Genomic DNA, 18,063 nt, shown 5'->3' with positions numbered 1-18,063 from the left:
GGGTCATTCTCTGAGTCTCTTTGATGTTGTGTTACAACAAGACAAGGTGGTGCTGGGATGCAGCACCTGAGCTATTGAGCTTCTTTTGAGCACCCAAAAGTGTGTCTAGGCGTGTCACTGAAATAAGAAACAGTCTCTACTCCAAAGAGTGACCAGCTGAATTCAGACATGACCCGAGGAGTGAGGGTCATAGATCAATAAAATACGAGGAGGAGGAGGGGTAAGAGGAAGAACAAGAACCCCAAATTATGGTTTTATACCCTTATTGAAGCAGGAAGAATAGCCCAACAGGGCGCTAGCCTGGGACGTGATAGCCCCAGGCTCAATTCCTCGCTCTACCACAGACTCCCTGAGTGACCTAGGGCAGTTCCCTATCTATAAACTGGGGATACTAGCACTCCCTGCCTTTCTACAAGGAAAAAATATATTAAAGACTGAGAGGTGCTCAGATAATACAGTCTTAAAAAACGTCCAGTGATGGAGAATCCACCACTTTCCTATGTAAATGGTTCCAATGGCTAATTACCTTCACTATTGAAAATGTGCACCTTATTCCTGTCTGAATTTATCTAACCTCATCTTCCAGCCATTGGTCCTGTTTGTCTGCTAAATTGAAGAGCCCTCTCTTATCGAATACAGGGGAGAACCCAGAGACACAGGGCCTTGAAAACAAGGGTGAGGAGTTGAAACATGGCTGCAGAACAGCGACAGTACTGAGGCGATATCGGTGTGTAGCCCCCAATGATTCTCAGGGTCTGGCACCCAACTGTAAGTGCTCAGAGTTCTGCTCCTCTTCAGCAAGCTCATGTGAGAGACAGCTGGCGCATAACTTAGCCACATCTGTGTTTGTGGCGTGGTGTTTGTGGAAAGGTTTGCTTTTTCAGCAACTGGGTTATTTCTCTTGACGTGAAGGGCGGGCTCAGTCTGTAGCCCTTATTTGACCTGCCTGGAAAGGATTCTAAATGGTAGTCTCTGTCTGTCTGTCAGGGTATGGATTGGGTGGTGAGGGGGATGGGACCATGCACAAGAAAGACCTGGGGAAGAACACGAGTGAGCCTTGACCATAAGCATGTCTGTGGGAGTGAATAAAGGAGAAACCCTGCTGAACTGGATCTAACAGGGTGCTTCCAGCTTTCTTCAAACTGCTGGCTGTGCTCTAGGGGTAAGGCCTTTGGCACGGCCGACCTGACTGTGAAGATCCTGCCCCGAGGTGCCAATCAGGGTGTTTGCCTGTGCTCCTGCCTACAGAGGGAAGGTCCCAATGACGGGCCTCCACAAATGGAACAAACAAAGGGCTTTTTGCCAGCAGCATCTTGCTGCAGCCTCTGCACTTGGCTGAAGTAACTGTAGTTTCCACCATTTCAGATCTGCCAAATTAGACACCAGAACTGGTTTGCATGTGTTGTTAGCAGTGCATCACCTGACAGCTCTGCAGTGTTAAACTGAGAGCCTGCTGCAATGGAAGCTCTTGAGACAACAACAGAAGCATGTGATGGGCAAGAACAATAATAGCTGGCTGTTACAGAGCACTTGTCTTTAGTAGACCTCACGGTGCATCACTCTCTCTAGTGCATTTCTCTTCGCAGCACCCCTGTGTTGTTATCCACATTTCACATGATAGCTGCAGTTGTAAGGATGGGTTGCTTTCCAATAATGGGGGTGAAAAATCCTACAAGCTCAGACATGTGACAGCTGAACTGGCCCGTCTCCAGTGAGAGCCTCTTGCCTCATTGCTGCTTTAGGGTCATGTTCATCCCTGGTGTAACTTCATGACTTTTAGTGGAGGCACATCAGAGGTGAATGTGTCCCTTCAAATCCAGACAGTCCAGAGCAGCTGTTATGTGTTTTTTTTTTACGTGTTGGAGTAGACGCCAGTATGGTATTATGGCTTTTAGTTTTGATCTGAACCTGGTTTGTTTGAATGTCAAGGCTTCAGTTCTTTTATTAGTGAAGAGAAGTTAAAAGCCCAAATGCATAACCTCTTCACCCTCCTCCATGCAAACCATGTATCACCATCACAACAATTCAATTTTTGGAACAAAGACAGAGAAAAGAGACAAAGCTAAAAACAGGAACTACTGGATAAACACCACTATGGGCTCTCTGCTTGTGAGACTAGCTTTTTCCTGCCCTGAGACATCTGTCGAGGTAGCAGTAGCTCTCTTGGGACCTTGCGGAGTTCTGTTCTGCAGGTCGTCTGGTGTTCATTCTTTCCCTCTAGCCACAAAGCCAGGTGGTTAAATGACTGAAAAGTTCTTCCATTCATGAGAAGTTTTAGGAGCATTATCTTAAGTATAGGCTTAAATATAACCCTTCAGCCTGTGTACAGGAGATGGTTAGGGGCTAGTGGGGGACACCAGAGACCCAGGTCAGTTCCCTGCTCCTCTGCAGGCTTTCTGTGTGACCTTGAGCAAATCTCTTGCTGCCTCAGTTCCCCATCTGTACAATTGGGATACTGCCCTACCTTGAAGGGATGCGACGAGGATAAATTCATTAAAGACTGTGAGGCTCGCAGGTACTACAGGCATGGAGCGCCAGGTAAATACCAGAGACAGACATTCAGTTGTGATGTCTTGAATCCACTGTTACAAAAGAATTCTATGAAGTCTTCAGGCTCATGAGCCTGGTTTCTTTGTTAAGAGGAAGATAGGAAGATTTAAAAAAACAGTCCTGAGAAGAAAGAAACTTAAGAAACTAAATAGGAAAAAAAAAAAGGACAACCATTATTATTTGTGTTACAGTAATGGCTAGAGACCCCAACCAAGATCAGGGTGCAGTGGCGGCTAGGCACACTACAAACAAAATGTGGGACCGTCGCTGCCCCAAAGAATTTACAAACTAAACAGAGAAAGGAAATATCCCCAGTTTACAGACGGGGGACTTGAGGCACAAAGGGCCTGATGTCAGAGGTATTTAGGCACCTAGTGGGATTTTCAAAAGCACGTAGGGACCAAAACACCCATTGATTTCATTGCATCTTTAGGTGCCTAAATACCTTTAAAAATCTGGCCCAGAGGCTAGAGTAAAAATTTCAAAAGTGCATGTAGTGTACATACCCATGTAGCCTCTCGGCATGGGTATAAGTAGCAGTGTAGACAGTAAGACATGGTTTAAGTAAGTAAAGACACGCATGAAGGATGTGGGTATGAACCTGAGTACATACCCTACATGGCTCTCCACTCACCCAAGCTCTGCCTGTGTTTACACCGCTGTTATTAGCAGTGTAGTGTCCCACTGCCTCTACACTGCTGGAGCCTTTCCCTGCCTCAGGAATAGTCTCCAGCAGCGGGGAAAGGCTGGGGCTCCCTGCTGCTGGAGACTCTCGCAGTCTCCCCTTTGCCAGAGCCTTTCACTGCCACTGTAGCTATACAGCACAGTGTGGATGCAGCGTGCTTTCACTGTGGCATGTAGCTGCACATATGCTACACTGCTCCGCCAGTTGTGTGTAGGGTAGACGTAGACTGAGTCTTATTGAAAGTCAATGAGATTTAGGCTCCTGCATCACTTAGGTGCTTTTGAAAATATTACTCTACGTTATTTGCCTACGACACTGATTTGAGGCTCGCATAGCAATGCAGTGTGGACGCTCCAGCACAAGCTTGAAAAGAAGGGGCTGCAGGCACAGGTCCCACAGAGCCGGGTTTACTATGCAATGTGGACATACCCGCAGGGAGCCCGTAGCAGAGCTGGGAACTGAACTCAGTCTCTATGTTTTATTACCCACCCTGTCTAATCTCACACAGGGAAACTGGCAAAGTCAGCCACTGAACCTAGATCTTCTGGGTCCCTGGAAGCCACGTCAACTTCTTGGATATTTGATGTTGATAAGTATGTCTAGTTTTGGTTTTGCAAGTTTGTGGTCCCTCCAGTGCACGAACGCTAGCATTAAGCGACTGCTGCTGATGCAATTAATCTCCAGGGTGGAATTAGGGAAATCCTGTTAAATAATTCCTATTTTCAGCAGTGTGAAAGGCTTGGAGAGAGGAATTTATGTGGCGATGACATTTCTTAAGCAGCTCTCAGCTTCCTGTTGGCTTTCTCTTTTGATCCCCTTATCTGTAGGCACTTAGTGAAAGCTAAGCAGAAGAAGCTGTACCAGAGGAATTGGAGGAATAAACCATACATGACTAACACATTAAAAAGGGCCAGCACTTTGGTATCCAGAGCTGGAAAATTAGTCACCCAGGTTCACTGGTGTGTGTTTTTTAAATATTTATCTCCAGCAGCTGGTAACGCTTCAGGAAGTTGCTCTTTCTTCTGTATTTCTGCTTAATAGGGAATATTTGCACTGTAATGTTCTGGCTCTTTTGCAGGTCAGTGCACTTGGCCAACCTCCTCTTTCATGATCACAATACATGCCCCTCTGGAAGGGCACCGTTGATTTTTACTTCCTGGATACCTAGTGCTGAGCTCCAATACATCCATAATATTGAGTGTGAGACAAATCATAGTCCCTCCCGTGCCTTGTTCTTATGCTGCAGTAATCCACATGGTGGTGCAACTTTCTGCCTTTACATTTCTACAGCATATTTCATCTAGATGGGTAGCAAAGCACTCTGCAGATTGATGTAGAATATTCTGCGGCGCTTGACTGTGGCCAGAAAAGTAATATGAAGTAGTAAAATCTAATACACCACTAGCTAAAAAGACATCCCATTGTCAGTGTACATGACAAACTGGAGAAGAGCAGAAGCATGGGTCTTCATTTTGGATAATAGAAAGCAAGCATTATTGCAGGGTTATTCCATACTGGGCAGGTGTGTGTGCGCTTTGTCCAGTTCAATCTTAAATGTCCCCAGGGTTGGGACTTGGATTGCTTCCTTGCGGAGTATAATCACTAGCTGAAGAGCCGTTGCTGTTGGAAAGTTTTGCTTGTATTCTAAATGATTCATTTCTTTAAGTTCTGCCCCATTATCCCCATATATATTATACCTGCGTCCCCTCACCCTGAACTACGTAATTTCTTTCCATATTTGGAATGGGATTCTTGTAGATGGCCACCCATGTTCCATATTCTTAGGTGTTGCTTAACCAAGTCGTACATCCTTGGCTTATTAAGGCCTGAGAGATGCTCAGCAGCCTCAACGCTCAACTGAAGTTAAGATATTATAGGCTTCATGCTCCATTTAGGAAGAAAGCATGAGTGAGTGGCACCTACTGGCCTAATTGGGATGGAGATAGCGACCTGCTCTTAAAGTCTCCTATGGCCCTTGAAGTAGGGTGACCAGATGTCCCGATTTTATAGGGACAGTCCCGCTTTTGGGGTCTTTTTCTTATATAGGCTCCTATTACCCCCCATCCCCTGTCCTGATTTTTCACACTTGCTGTCTGGTCACCCTACCTTGAAGTATGAAGTAGACTAGTAGTAGGGAGCTGTGTGATGCAGTGTGGTCTTGTGGCTAAGGCACTAGACTCTGGCTCAGGGCAGCTGGGTTCAATTCTTGGCTCTACCACAGAGTCCCTGTGTGACCGTGGCCAAGTCTATTAATCTCTCCGTGCCTCATGTTCCCCATCTGTAAAATGGGGATAATGATCCTTCCTTTTTGTGTCTCATCCACTTGGATCTTAACCTCTTTGGGGTAGGGGACTGTCTCTTACTATATGTATGTACAGCATACATAGGGACCTCCTCTTGGTTGGGGATCTATAGGCACTACCCTGTTCAAATAATCATATCATTCTTGATGTACATTTAGGAAAAGTGGAGCAGAGATGGTCACACAGTGAGGGCCCAGTACTGCTCCCACTGACTTCAGCAGGAGATGGGTGAAGTCCTGAAGAAGACCCAGGAGCTATTGATTTTCAGATTTAGGCCCATGCTTCCTCTCTGTGGTCTGTGCTATTATTAGGGTGGCCAATTTTGGTTGGATGTATTCTTGGAGATTTCATCACATGACATAATCTTTCATTAAAGATTAATCTTTAATTCCTGGAGACTCCAGGCCAATCCTGGAGGTTTGGCAACCCTAGCTATTATAAACAGATCAACTGGGCCCACACAGCCACTTGTGCACTTGGTTTTTACATGATGAATCAAAGCAAGTTCATACTTCTTATTTCTAGAGGACGGTCACATGAGGCCTAGCCATTGGTCTGTGACCTCACTCCCAGGCTATGTTAAGGGCTCGGTTTGTGACTGAGGCAACCCTTTCCCCTTTGGCTGTGGGGAAAGACCCTCTGATTCTGTGTCAGATGCTGGTTTCCCCTCTGAGGCCAGTGGTGATTCTCAGATCAGTGATGAAATTTGAGTACCCCATGTCACCGGGGGACTTGGCTTCCAACAGTCTGAGTGGAGAGAGTTGCTCCCAGTCACATGCTTGGGCTTATATGCTTTTGTCTTCCAACAGCCCCGCTGTGCGATCAGCTCACTTCCTACCCCAGTAGGCCAGGAACCGGTGACCCAATAAGGAAATAATGTTTACAGCCTGGCTGTTTGGATGGTTCACTTGCTTTTTGCGAGCGGATGTTTGTCAAACCTGTTGCCTTCTGGATCCTTTGATATGCCACCTTTGCAGGGTTTGAACGAACTTCTTATCTTATTCATCTCCCTGCCCTTTGATGCTCTGTGCGTACTTGAGCATAAACACAGATGATGACTGTGCCTGAGCTATGAAGATCATAAGAAATTGTGGGTTTCTCCCTGCTGTGCCCCGAATCCCACAAGAAACATTCTACGGCTGCTCAGTCTTTCTGCTCCGGGACTCCACCCTTTGACCCTGGTACTTAGGAATTGTGTGCACAGGAGTAGGAGGAGACCCTAGAAGCTGGGATGCTAAGAATGGCAGAAACTAGGACTTCCTCTGTGATCTAAGGAAATACATGGATTTCATAGAAGGAGTAAGTGCCACCTGTGCGGGGCTGGCTGCTTGAAGCACACATGTACACGCACACATGAGTGCTCTCCTTGCTTTCTAGACCTGTGCTCATTCACAAGGACTGTGCTTATTCCCAAGAGGCCCACTGGAACTCGTCAGAGTCAGAAGAATCCAGGGCTGAGGTCAATACAGGCTTCAATCAAGGGAGGCTATAGGGTTTTGTGCCTCTCAAGGAGTGATCACTGGCAATAGCTCCTACTGGGACATGACCTGAGTGAGCTGAGCTCATGACACCTTCCTGTGGACGGCTTGGTTTCTGATCCCTGCAGGCTGGCGTGTGATGCGAGAGATGTGCCAATGCAATCACTTGCTTCTCCGCTGGTGCCGAGCTTCCAAATCTCTTTGTGGGAGGGGACTGGGGTGGAGAGGATGCTTTGCATTGCTACTTCAGCTTTTGTATCACTTGGAGTGATTGATCTGCTTGGACCTTTGTTCTGGTGAAATTGGTTTATTTCTGCACCTGATCCCTGATTCAGAGTGAAATGGGGAAGGCGGAGAGATGAGATGTTGTCAAAGGAAAAAAAACGAATTCACTGTAGGTTCTAAATGACATGTGCATGGGCCTGGGAAACCATTAGATGTGATCTGGATGCTTTTAAGTCCAAATTAAGTGATTGCTGCTGCAGTTCTTCTCCCACCCAGCACACCTACATGGATTCCTCTGTATCCATGGTTTGGTTTAGTTTAGTTTCCATCCTTTGACTCAGATGAACTGAGCCCTTCCTCTCTCACTTGCGTTAAGGTGAGGGCTGGGTGAGAAGTGACAGCACTGGAGGAGCCGAGTCCATGAATGAGACACAGGGCAGAGTAGCGTTGTAATCATGCCAGCACTTAGCTCCCCGCCCATCGGACTTCCCAGGGAAAGCGAGTGTGTTTGCAAACCAGGCCTCTGGGCTGAGTGGTTTTTTTTCCATTTCCTACTTTGGCATTGCAGCCAGCAGCCTCTGAACTAGCAGGGCAGGAAGAGCTACTGTCTTTCCTTGAATGTGCCCTGGGGGCTTTCTTGTTTGACCCGGATGCTTGGATTAAAGACCTTGTTCCATGCCGTGGGTTTCCCCTCCACTGAAGGAGATGATTGCAGGCACTCAGCGGGCCAGTTGCTTTTTGCACGTGTGTCTTGGGGAGCTGTCGCTGGGATTGGATGTAATGGAAGGGGAAATCTCAGATTGTGATACAGCTGTCTAGGTTTCTTCTCTTGGCGTTTTGGTGGAAATGGAAGAGAGAGAGTATTCATATAGCCAGGATGCATAGGGCTGTGCCCTCTCCAGATGTCTTGCTGGAGTGATCTTATTTGAAGAAGTGTGGGGTGGGGAATTGCCCCTTGTGGGACAGAAGTCTCTGTAGCCTGAGCCAAAGCAGCTGTGCTAACGGGTGCAGCTCCATTCGCTGCAGTGGAGTTGTACCCATTCACATCAGCTGAGGATCTGACCCTTTGGCTTGATTCCCTTCTTGTTTACACTTGTGCAGTGGAGCGACTCCTGACCCCCCCTTCCCCAGTGGAGGAGCTGAATCTGGCCCTATGTTTGTAGGACATGCTGTACATATTAGACACCTCTGAGTCAATATAGGCTCTTTTCCTATTGTAAAGCCCACATGCATTTCAGATACATAGCATTCACGTAGGGTCTGTTTTGAACTGCTAGAGTGAGATTTACACAGCCTAAGCCTCCTTTCCATCCTTCCAATTCTGGGCTGCTCCAGGGACCAATGAGGCCTCTGGCATAACTTACACAGTCCTAGGGGAGTGCCCAAGTTATGGCAGTCTGTCCCGACTTCCTCTGGGCAATGGTGCCACGAGAATGCCGACAGTGTTATGCATTGTAACTCTGCCCTGCCCTATACGCTGGGGCCTGAGGCAGCAGCCTGGTAGGGCTGCATGAATTGCCCTTACCCAAAGCGTATGGCAGGGGGAATTCTCCCTTCACTGACCCTTTGACATTGCCACAGTATAAAAGGGCTGTAGCAAAGGGGTGAAGCCCTCACCTAATGTTTAACCTGCGCATTCCCACCTGACTATTTCTGCAGTGCTTTCTGGCCTGGCTAATAGAGATGAAACCCTCTGCTAATAACTGAAAGATGGCCTCAAATTGCATGGTTCAGATCTAGAACTGGGTAGGAAATTGTTTTACTATCCCATGAGAATTTTCAAGATTTTGAGAATTTATCTGCCCTGCACCTGGGACAAAAAGTTGAAATCTGATTCTGTTTTGTGACCAGCCAGTCCAAAACAAAAAAAAAATTTGGAACGGGTCAAAAAGTTTTCTTTCAATTTTGGCCTTTTAAAAAAATTAAACTTTTTGTTACTATAAATTAACTAACATTTTGAAACAAAAAGTCGTTTTGGACTCACAGTTCTTTGGTTCAAAAAGGTTGATTTCCCCCCCCCCCCCCCCCAAACTGGGAAACTTGTCAGATCTGACTCTTTCCTGCCAACCATTTTGGTGTCGACTAATCAATATTTGTCCTCTCATTCTCAATCACTTCCCCTTGATCAGTAAGAAGCTGCTTCATTAATGAATCTAGTTGTGTGGTGCCACTCATGGGTGGGGAAGAGAGAGGCTGGTTCTTCTTTGTAGCATGTATACCAGTAGAAGTCTGTCCTATCTGATCAGCTATCAGTATGTACTATGGTGATTAGTTGCACTAGAAATCTGTCTAGTGAGATTATCTGTCTCCTTTCAGAAGACCCAGGCTTCAGAGGGGTAGCCATGTTAGTCTGTATCAGCAAAAACAACAAGGAGTCCTTGTGGCACCTTAGAGACTAACGAATTTATTTGGGCATAAGCTTTCATGGGCTAAAACCAGGGCTGCCCAGATGGGGGGGCAAGTGGGGCAATTTGCCCCAGGTCCCTGGGCCCCGCAGGGGCCCCACGAGCCCTGGCCCAGCGGCGGTCTGGGTCTTCGGCAGCATTTCAGCGGCAGGGGGGCCCTTCAGTGCTGCCAAAGATGCGGAGTGACTGAAGGGCCCCCCGCCGCCAAAATGCCGTTGAAGACCCGGACCGCCGCCAGGTGAGTACAAGCGCCACAGCTCCCCTGCTTTGTCCCAGGCCCCCTGAATCCTCTGGGCGGCTCTGGCTAAAACCCACTTCATCAGATGCATGGAGTGGAAAATACAGTAGAGAGGTATACACAGCACATGAAAAGATGGGAGTTGCCTTACCAAGTGAGGGGTCAGTGCTAACGAACCAGTTCAATTAAGGTGGAAGTGGGCTATTCTCAACAGTTGACAAGAAGGGAAGAAAAATCACTTTTGTAGTGCTAATGAGTTCAATATAATCAATCTCCCTGGACACTCAATAACAGACTTAAAAGTGGCAATTCTTCAACAAAAAAACTTCAAAAAGAGACTCCAATGAGAAACTGCAGAACTGGAATTAATTTGCAAACTGGACACCATAAAATTAGGCCTGAATAAAGCCTGGGAGTAGATAGGTCATTAGAAAAACTAATTTTCCCCCTGCTGATACTCACACCTTCTTGTCAACTGTTTGAAATGGGCCACCTTGATTACTGCCCCAGTGGGTAGGCTTGTACAGCCTGGGTCACTGTGGCTTCACTGCTCCAGTCAGGGCCGTCTCTAACTTTTTTGCTGCCCCAAGCAGCAAAAAAAAGCACCGCCCCGCCGAGCTCGGATACATCTACCTCCCGCTGCAGTGTAGGCAGACCCTTAGCAAGGCCGCTTGGAAAGTTTGACTTGCACTTTCCAGTATTGTCCCCTGTAACGAAATTTTGCACAAGTTGTGGATCTGTTTTGGGGGGGATGATGTGAGGGGGAATGAAATGTGGCTAGTTCACAATTCTGAACACATTCCAAAGTCCTTTTTACATTAAATTTTCAACAGACTTTGTTGAATATGACGAGCCTTGGAGACGCGTGTGGTCACCATAGACACATTAGGAAACAGACAGATGCATCTGTACTCTGTGGTTTGAAAATTACGGTAACAACTTTCCCTTCAGGTCCCAACGTCAGCTTCCTATTTCAAAATCCAGGGGCATAAGGGAAGGAATTCTGCCGTTCTGGGACAGTGCGTTGCAGGTGGATCAAGCGTTCTCAATGGGCAAGAGACATTTCCTAGTCTTTCTTTGTTGAACACTAGACTAATATTAGCCTTTCTTCAGATGATCCAGATGTGTTCTCGAACAAGCTGACATACAGGATTTTTGTGCCCTGTGGCAATGTGCCGGGTGATACATGAGTCATTGCCTTCTTAGTCACCGCTTTCCTTTTGACGCTTGCCACGAGTCATGAGTGAAATGCCAAGCAGATCGGAAGATGAGCACATACTCTCTGTCTGTTCACTTCAGACACTTTGTGGCAGAATCTCTTCTCCCTACACTGCCATAGCAGAGTCAGTCGGTGGGAGCGTACATGCTCGCTGACAGGAAACCAACCCAGTCCATGGCAGAGTCTGGTGCCAACATGCCGAAGAAGCTCTTCTCTTCCCAGTAAAGCCGAGTGCTTTCACCTGCCATGCCTGTGCGTCCGTGCCACTTTTCCCTCGAAGGACCCACGTGTGGATTCTCTGAAGTGTGTATGAGGTAGGAATAGGGGCTTGATTCTCTGACTTGCCAAGTTCATTTTGCCCTGCTTAGGAGCCCAAGGCAGCTAGAGGCCTCCATTAGAGACTTTCCCCTGTGCGGGGCAATCTCCACCAGCATATAGCTGATGGTGTGGCTAGGCCAGCTCTGCCATGCCAGAACCCTCCTCCCTGCCCACTGACGTGAGGGAGGTAGTGGGTGGGCAGGGAGGCACAGGGTGGAGCACAGCCCTGTTACACTGGATTCGCCACTGAATGTAAACTGCCCACCATGGCTGTGAATTGAGCCATGATCGCCGGGTTCTGCTAGGATACATTGGAGAATCAAGTCAAGAGGAATGCTGGGATGCCCCAGACTCAAGTTCAACAGTTCGAGGCTCTTCTAGGATCCTAGTGTGTGTAGAGAATGAATAGGAGGCTGCTCCTGCCATCCAGAGGCAAAGGCTGCACTGGCTAAACCTTCCTCCCAGGAGAGATGGATTTTAGATTTTTTTGATCAAGAGGCAAGGAAGCTCTGAGACTGCACTGAGGCCTCCGGCTAGATAGGGGAAGGTGCACACCCAGCAGGAGCCATCTGGATGTTCAGCTCTGATTGCAGAGGAGGTGGCCTTAACGCAGTAGTCTCTTCATTATTTGTAATAGGAGGAGATACATGATCACTGCCATGATGCTTAACTGAAAGGCTAGTTTTCTTACCACTAGTTGTGTCACCCACCACTCCCTTGAATTGGGTGTAATGCTGTAAGAGGGAGGATGCCACGTCACGTGCGACTCATCGTGTGTTGGCCTGCCTAGTGGGTTTGATCCCTAAGTAGTAGGGGTGGAAGGGTATTTTCCATACAGTGAAATCAATGGTAAAATGTGCGTGCAATCTGCTATTTCAACATGACTGTGACCATCCTGTATGACGAGCTACTCTATCCTAGAGCCCAGATTCCATGACCGTGTGTGTCCTGTGTTACCCCAATAGCCTCTTGGCCTTTGCCTTAAATTGGCTAGTCAGCAGCAGGGAGTGGCTGGAGAAGGAGCATACCCAGCTCCCCTTTGCAGTCCCACAGGTTGTTTAAGGCTAGAACTATGATGTGAGCAGAGGCACTGTAGGATGAATCTATAGCCACCAACAATGTCCATCACAGTCACCATTTAAATTACACGCCTGCACTATGGGGTGGAAAGCACTCGGAACCATCTGCTCCCTTTACCATTTAAGCCATGAGACTTCCTTAGCTGTCAGTTATGTTAAGGCTCTTTGCCAGCCTGTAGCCACTAGACTTCATCATCATTGCAAACGCATGAGCCAGTCTTGCTCTCTCCAGCAGAGGGTAGTTGTGAGAAAATGCACGCGCACATACTGCAGTTCTGGAGGACCTTACGTCCCCTGGTCACGGCAAAGAGACCCTGCAGCTTCTCTTGATTGAGTTGACAATGTCTCTTGCTTTGCTGACAGTTGGGAAGGTAGGGAAGACAGGCGATTGGCAAAGAAGATTACAAGGTAGTGTGCCACAACAGTAGCAATGATAGTAGCTGAAAAGGTTGGGAAGAGACTCTTAACTGGGTGAAATTTTAAAGCGGATGTCCTTGCTTGTCAAGACTTCAGGGAGTTCTTTTGTGTTCTCTGCTCAGCAGAGTGCTCCTGGGTACGGCCTGGTGATGTTAACTCTTCTCTCTCTCTCTCTCTCTCTCTCTCCATTTAGGAGATGAACTAAAATGCAGCACACAACTTGCACAGAGGACAGGATCCATCATGCACTGGAAAGATGTCTGCATGGGCTGAGCAGAAGTACAGCCTCCTCCACCACATGGACCGGTAGGTGACCCAATATTCATATGCTTCCTGACGGCCCCGGATATCCTCACCAAACCTTGTGGCATAAATGTCCTGGGATTCTTCCTGCTCTTTCGGTTGATATTTGTACATCTCGTCCTTTGTCTGGTAACATTCTGACCAAGCAGCGGGAAGGTAATGTGGCTAGGAACTACCATCCCATTCCTCTAGTGACTTTGGGGCTCAGAATCACCTTTCCTTCAATACATGAGTTAGAGATGGGTCCGCTCTAGTTACCCACTTGTGCCTTCCCAAGTCCTTCACCTAGCTGGAAAGATGTGCCAAGATGTTGAGAGATTCATGTTAAGTTTAAGGCAGTGAGTAGAAGTATGCAAACTGGTCAGAGCACTGGCTGAAAAGGGTAGGAACCTCCATTCACCACAAGGGATGACGCCTGTTCTTTGACTAGCTGGTTGGTCTTGCTTTGGGGCAAACGCAGCTCAAACTTGTATTTGTGGGGGTGGGGTGTTCACTACAGTTTTGGGACAAGGGGGACAATGAAACATGGTGGATGGCATTTTCCAAAGGACCCAGTGCTGGCCTAGCTCTGTCCCATTAAAGTCAATGGTAAAGTTCCCATAGACTGCAGTGGGAGCAGAGTTAGCTCAGCACTGACTGTTCTGGCAGTCCCACCTAGCATTCAGTGCCGGGTGTGTGTGACAACATTCAGTTAACTGCAGGAGTGGGTGTTCTGTTAACCAGAGATTAAACGGTTCCATGGAACTGCAGTTACATCGTCTCATTAAAATATTCCCCCTCCTATGTCTGTCGTTTAGTCACGTCAGGCAGCATCACTGAAGACATGGAGACGGCGTATGGAGTAAGGTATTACTCTGTGAGAGTAAGCACGTCAGAAACTGGCCCTGAATTTCTGTCTTGTTACTGGTAGCTCTGTGCTTTACTCGCTGGTCACTGCAGTTCAGGGACTGTCTGTCTTTGCTACCCTTATTTTCAGGGTTTTATAACTTGGATATCAGTAACTCTGGATCGAGATCTTAGAGCCAGGTTTCAGCCTGGGATAACTACATCCATTCCTTACCAAACTTCTTCCTGTTCCCCTGAGATGACCAAAGTATACAGCCCTTTTTCAGCCAGCTGGGCCAGCCATCTTTAAATCAAGGAATGGAAAAAGAAGGGGTGTGTCCCAGTTTTGGGTGTGCTGTGTTGGTGTACGCAACTGTCGCGGGTTGTTTTCAGTACCCCGGCACCTTTATGTTTCTAGATGTGTGCTTGTCTGCAGCTGCTGTTTTGTAAGGCAGAGATGATGCAGCATGCTCTCAGGGAGTTGAATGTTGCATGTTTTTGTAGAGACTTTAGATTCATAGGTTTCTAAGACCAGATGGATCGTAATGATTATCTAGTCTGACCTCCTGCAAAACCCAGGCCAAAAATGCTCACCCTGAAACTTTGGCATCAAGCCCATATCTTCGGTTTGAGCTATATCATATCTTTTAGAAAGGTATCTAATTTTGAATTAAAGACTTCAAGTGATGGAGAAACCATAGGTAAATTGGTTAATGACACTTGTGTTTAAAAAAAAAGTGTCTAATTTCTAATCTGAATTTGTCTAGCTTAATCTTCTGGCAATTAGATCTTGTCAAGCCTTTATCTCCTAGATTAAAGATCAGTCTGTCAGAAATCTCTTCCCACGTAGATACTTGTAAGCTCTGATCAAGTCACCTTTTAACCTTCTCTTGGATAAACTAAATAGATTGAGCTGCTTTAATCTCACAATGGAAAGCAGGTTTTCCCGACCTTGAATCATTCTTGTACAGGTTGAACCTATACCCCCATAGTCCAGCACCCTTGGGACATGACTGGTGCCGAACCAGAGAATTTGCCGAACCATGGGAGGTCAATGCAGAGTGCCAACAGGTCTCCATAGGTGCAGGAAGTAGGTTATGAGGGCTGCGGCAGCACCCCCAGGCTTTGAACCCAGCGTGGCCTCCTGCTTGGGGCCCCGCTGCTGGTCCCTCCCCCCCCCCCGGGAGGCTCTGATGCCAGCCCCAGGTCCCAGCTGCTGGCCCCTCGCCTGGGGTCCTAGCCACTGGTCCTCCGCCTTCCTCCTGGAGCTTGAACGCTGTGAATCAGCTGTTCACGGAGCTCCAGAAGCGCTGGGAGGGAGGAGGAGGAGTTGGTAAGTGCGGGGCCGCCAGCGCAAGAGAGGCTTGGGGAAAGGAGGGCAGAAGTGGGAGCTTGCCGCCGGTGGATGCTCTGCACCCAGTAATTTTTCCCCGTGAGTGCTTCAGCCCCAGAGCACCCATGGAGTCGGCGCCTATGCCGGGCCATGGATGTTGCCAGACCAGGGACTGCTGGATTAGAGAGGTTCAACCTGTAACTCTTTTCTGAACACTTTCCAATTTTTCAACATTCCTTCTTAAGTTTGGACACAAGAACTGGGCATAGCATGAAGTAGTGATCTTGATAATGTTGTATATAGAGGTAATATCACCTCCCTACTTCTATTCAATATTCCCTTGCTTATATATCTAGTGATCGCTTGCAACCTCTTAGCTACAGCATCATGCTGTTAGCTTATGTTCAAATGGTTATTTACCATGGCCGCTAAGTCATTTAGTGTCACTAAATTCCAGGATATAGACCCTCAGCTTATAAATGCGGCCTACATTCTTTGTTCCTGGTTGTATGGCCTTGTATTTGGCTGTATCTATTAAAACACGTTGTTCAAATGATCCTGCCTTGCCAAGCAATCCAGGTTGCTCTGTATAACTGACCTGTCCCCATCATTATTTACCACTCTACCAATTTTTGTGCCCTCCGCAAATTTTACTAGTATTGATTTTATATTTTCTTTCGATTCACAAATAAAGACATTGAACTTAATTGGGCCAAGAACAGACCCCTGTGGGACCCCCTTAGAAACACCCCCGTTCAATGATGATTCCCCATTTAAAATTACTTTTTGAGATCTATCAGTTAAATGGTTTTTAATCCATTTAATTTGGGCTACATTTTTATCAGAATGTCACACGGGTCTAAAACATCATCCAGAAGTATAAATCTATGATGTCCACACAGTTACCTTTACCAGCCAAACTTGTGATCCCATTAAAAAAAACAACCAATTTGACAAGTCTTATTTCCATAAAACTATGTTGAGTGGCATTTAATTTTATTACCATTCCTTAATTCTTTACCAATTTGCATCCCATATCAGTTTTTCCATGATTTTGGCGAGCGTTAGTATCTGACTAGCTGGCCTATAGTTACCTGGATCCTCCTGTTTACCTTTTTAAAATATTGACACAACATTTGCTTTTTTTCCAGTCCTCTGGAACTTCCCCAGTGTTCCAAGATTTGTTAAAAATTACTATTAATGGTTTCAAAGGCTCGTCAGCCAATTCTTTTGCTACTCCTGAGTGCAACTTCTCTGGTCCTGCCGATTTAAAAAAAAAATTAACTTTAACATCCTCAACTCTTTCACATCCTCTCTAGTTACTGATGGAATAGAAAGCATTTCATTTTCACTGTGGTATATGAATTCACCATCCTGCTTCTTTCCAAATACAGAACAGAAATATTTATTGAACCACTTCTGCTTTTTCTGCATCATGAGTGACAATTTTACCATCTGGTCTAGTATCAGACCTATACAATTGCAAGAAGTTTGTTTATTCCTAATATATATTTAAATAATTCCTTCTTAACCTTTACCTACTGGTCACAGTTTTGCATTGATGCTTTTTGCATCCTTTATTAATTGCTTTGCCAATTTACTTTGGCTCTTTCCTGCTTTTGCTGTGTTCCTTAATCTGAAATAAGTAACTGACTTGAAAGGAAAGCAGTTGCTGTTTGTGCTAGAAACATAGGTATACCTGATCCTGATTCTATGATCACAGATAATTTTCTGCATGTCTGCATATTTAATACAGTATTTTATTTTCCAGTACTATGCTTGCAAGCCTTTGCTCCATAGTGAGTGACTAATCACTTCCAATATTTCACCCTCCCCTACCAAAAAAAGATCTGACTAAAAAGTTGAGATTTGTAAAGTCAGCAAGAAGCCGGCAGGTGAATTACAACTGTGCTCAGCACTGCAGAGGTAGGATATGCCTGTGGTAGGGATTGGGTCTGTGTCAGAGCCCAGCAGGAATCCCAAGTTGGTCAAGGAATAGCTTCCCTGAGGTTGCAGGTTTATTTGCAGGTTTTCTGGTGCAATCAAATTGAAACAAATCGGCAGAGTCTCTGGCTGCATTCCCTCAATGCAGCTAAAGAGGCTTCAAACACAAAACAAAATTAAACCAAGGCAGCTCCCGTTTCCTGGCTCCAAGCTGGAAAACCCAAGCTGTTCCCCTAGGGGTCAGAAAAGAGCTGACCTCTGGGAGCCCCAAGATGGGGCTTTGAACCCTTTTGGGAACCAGTGCTGGGAAGTAGCTTGGCAAGACCCACTCCTAGGGGGGCCACTCAGCAAAGGAATTGAACATCTCGTCATCACGCCCAAGTGTCCTCTTAGCTCCACCGATAGCGCATATTAAACTCGCTGGACAGGAGGGACGTTAATACACAGCTATAGATTGTTGGTTAGCAATCTAAGGAGGAAGGGTGGGTTGTGGTGAAAGCCCTGGACTGGAAGACAGGAAATCCAGATTCAATTCTCAGTTCTGCCACAGACTCCCTATGATTTGGGCAAGTCACTTAACTCTGTCTCAGTTGTTATGAGAATAACAAAGCTGCTAATGAGAGTGTTGTACGATAGTGATTAAATACCTGGCTAGATTGTAAATAATACCTGTGCATAGCATGAACTGCCAATATGCTGCACATGCCTGGACTAGACTGTGGGGAAAATGCTGCCTTTTCT

At 46.6% G+C, this 18,063-nt stretch overlaps 1 protein-coding gene across 2 annotated transcripts in view; it reads left to right on the top strand.

Annotated features, from left to right (window-relative positions):
• PIK3R5 (phosphoinositide-3-kinase regulatory subunit 5) overlaps positions 1 to 18,063 on the top strand; it is a 108,020-nt gene that overhangs the window by 40,059 nt on the left and 49,898 nt on the right. Inside the window, exons 1-2 of one of the 2 annotated variants that reach the window (XM_034790389.1) lie at positions 11,203 to 11,417; positions 13,111 to 13,223. In XM_034790389.1, the coding sequence (XP_034646280.1) occupies positions 13,124 to 13,223 (100 nt within the window). In that variant the 5' untranslated portion in view covers positions 11,203 to 11,417; positions 13,111 to 13,123. Of the gene's footprint in view, positions 1 to 11,202; positions 11,418 to 13,110; positions 13,224 to 18,063 lie in introns of those variants that run through there. The other variant, XM_034790390.1, reaches the window with a different exon arrangement.

The sequence above is a fragment of the Trachemys scripta genome, chromosome 14 (assembly GCF_013100865.1).
Source record: "Trachemys scripta elegans isolate TJP31775 chromosome 14, CAS_Tse_1.0, whole genome shotgun sequence".
Taxonomy (NCBI): Eukaryota; Metazoa; Chordata; order Testudines; family Emydidae; genus Trachemys; species Trachemys scripta.
Note: the sequence above shows the minus strand (reverse complement) of the source record. Positions and strands in the feature narration are given on the sequence as shown.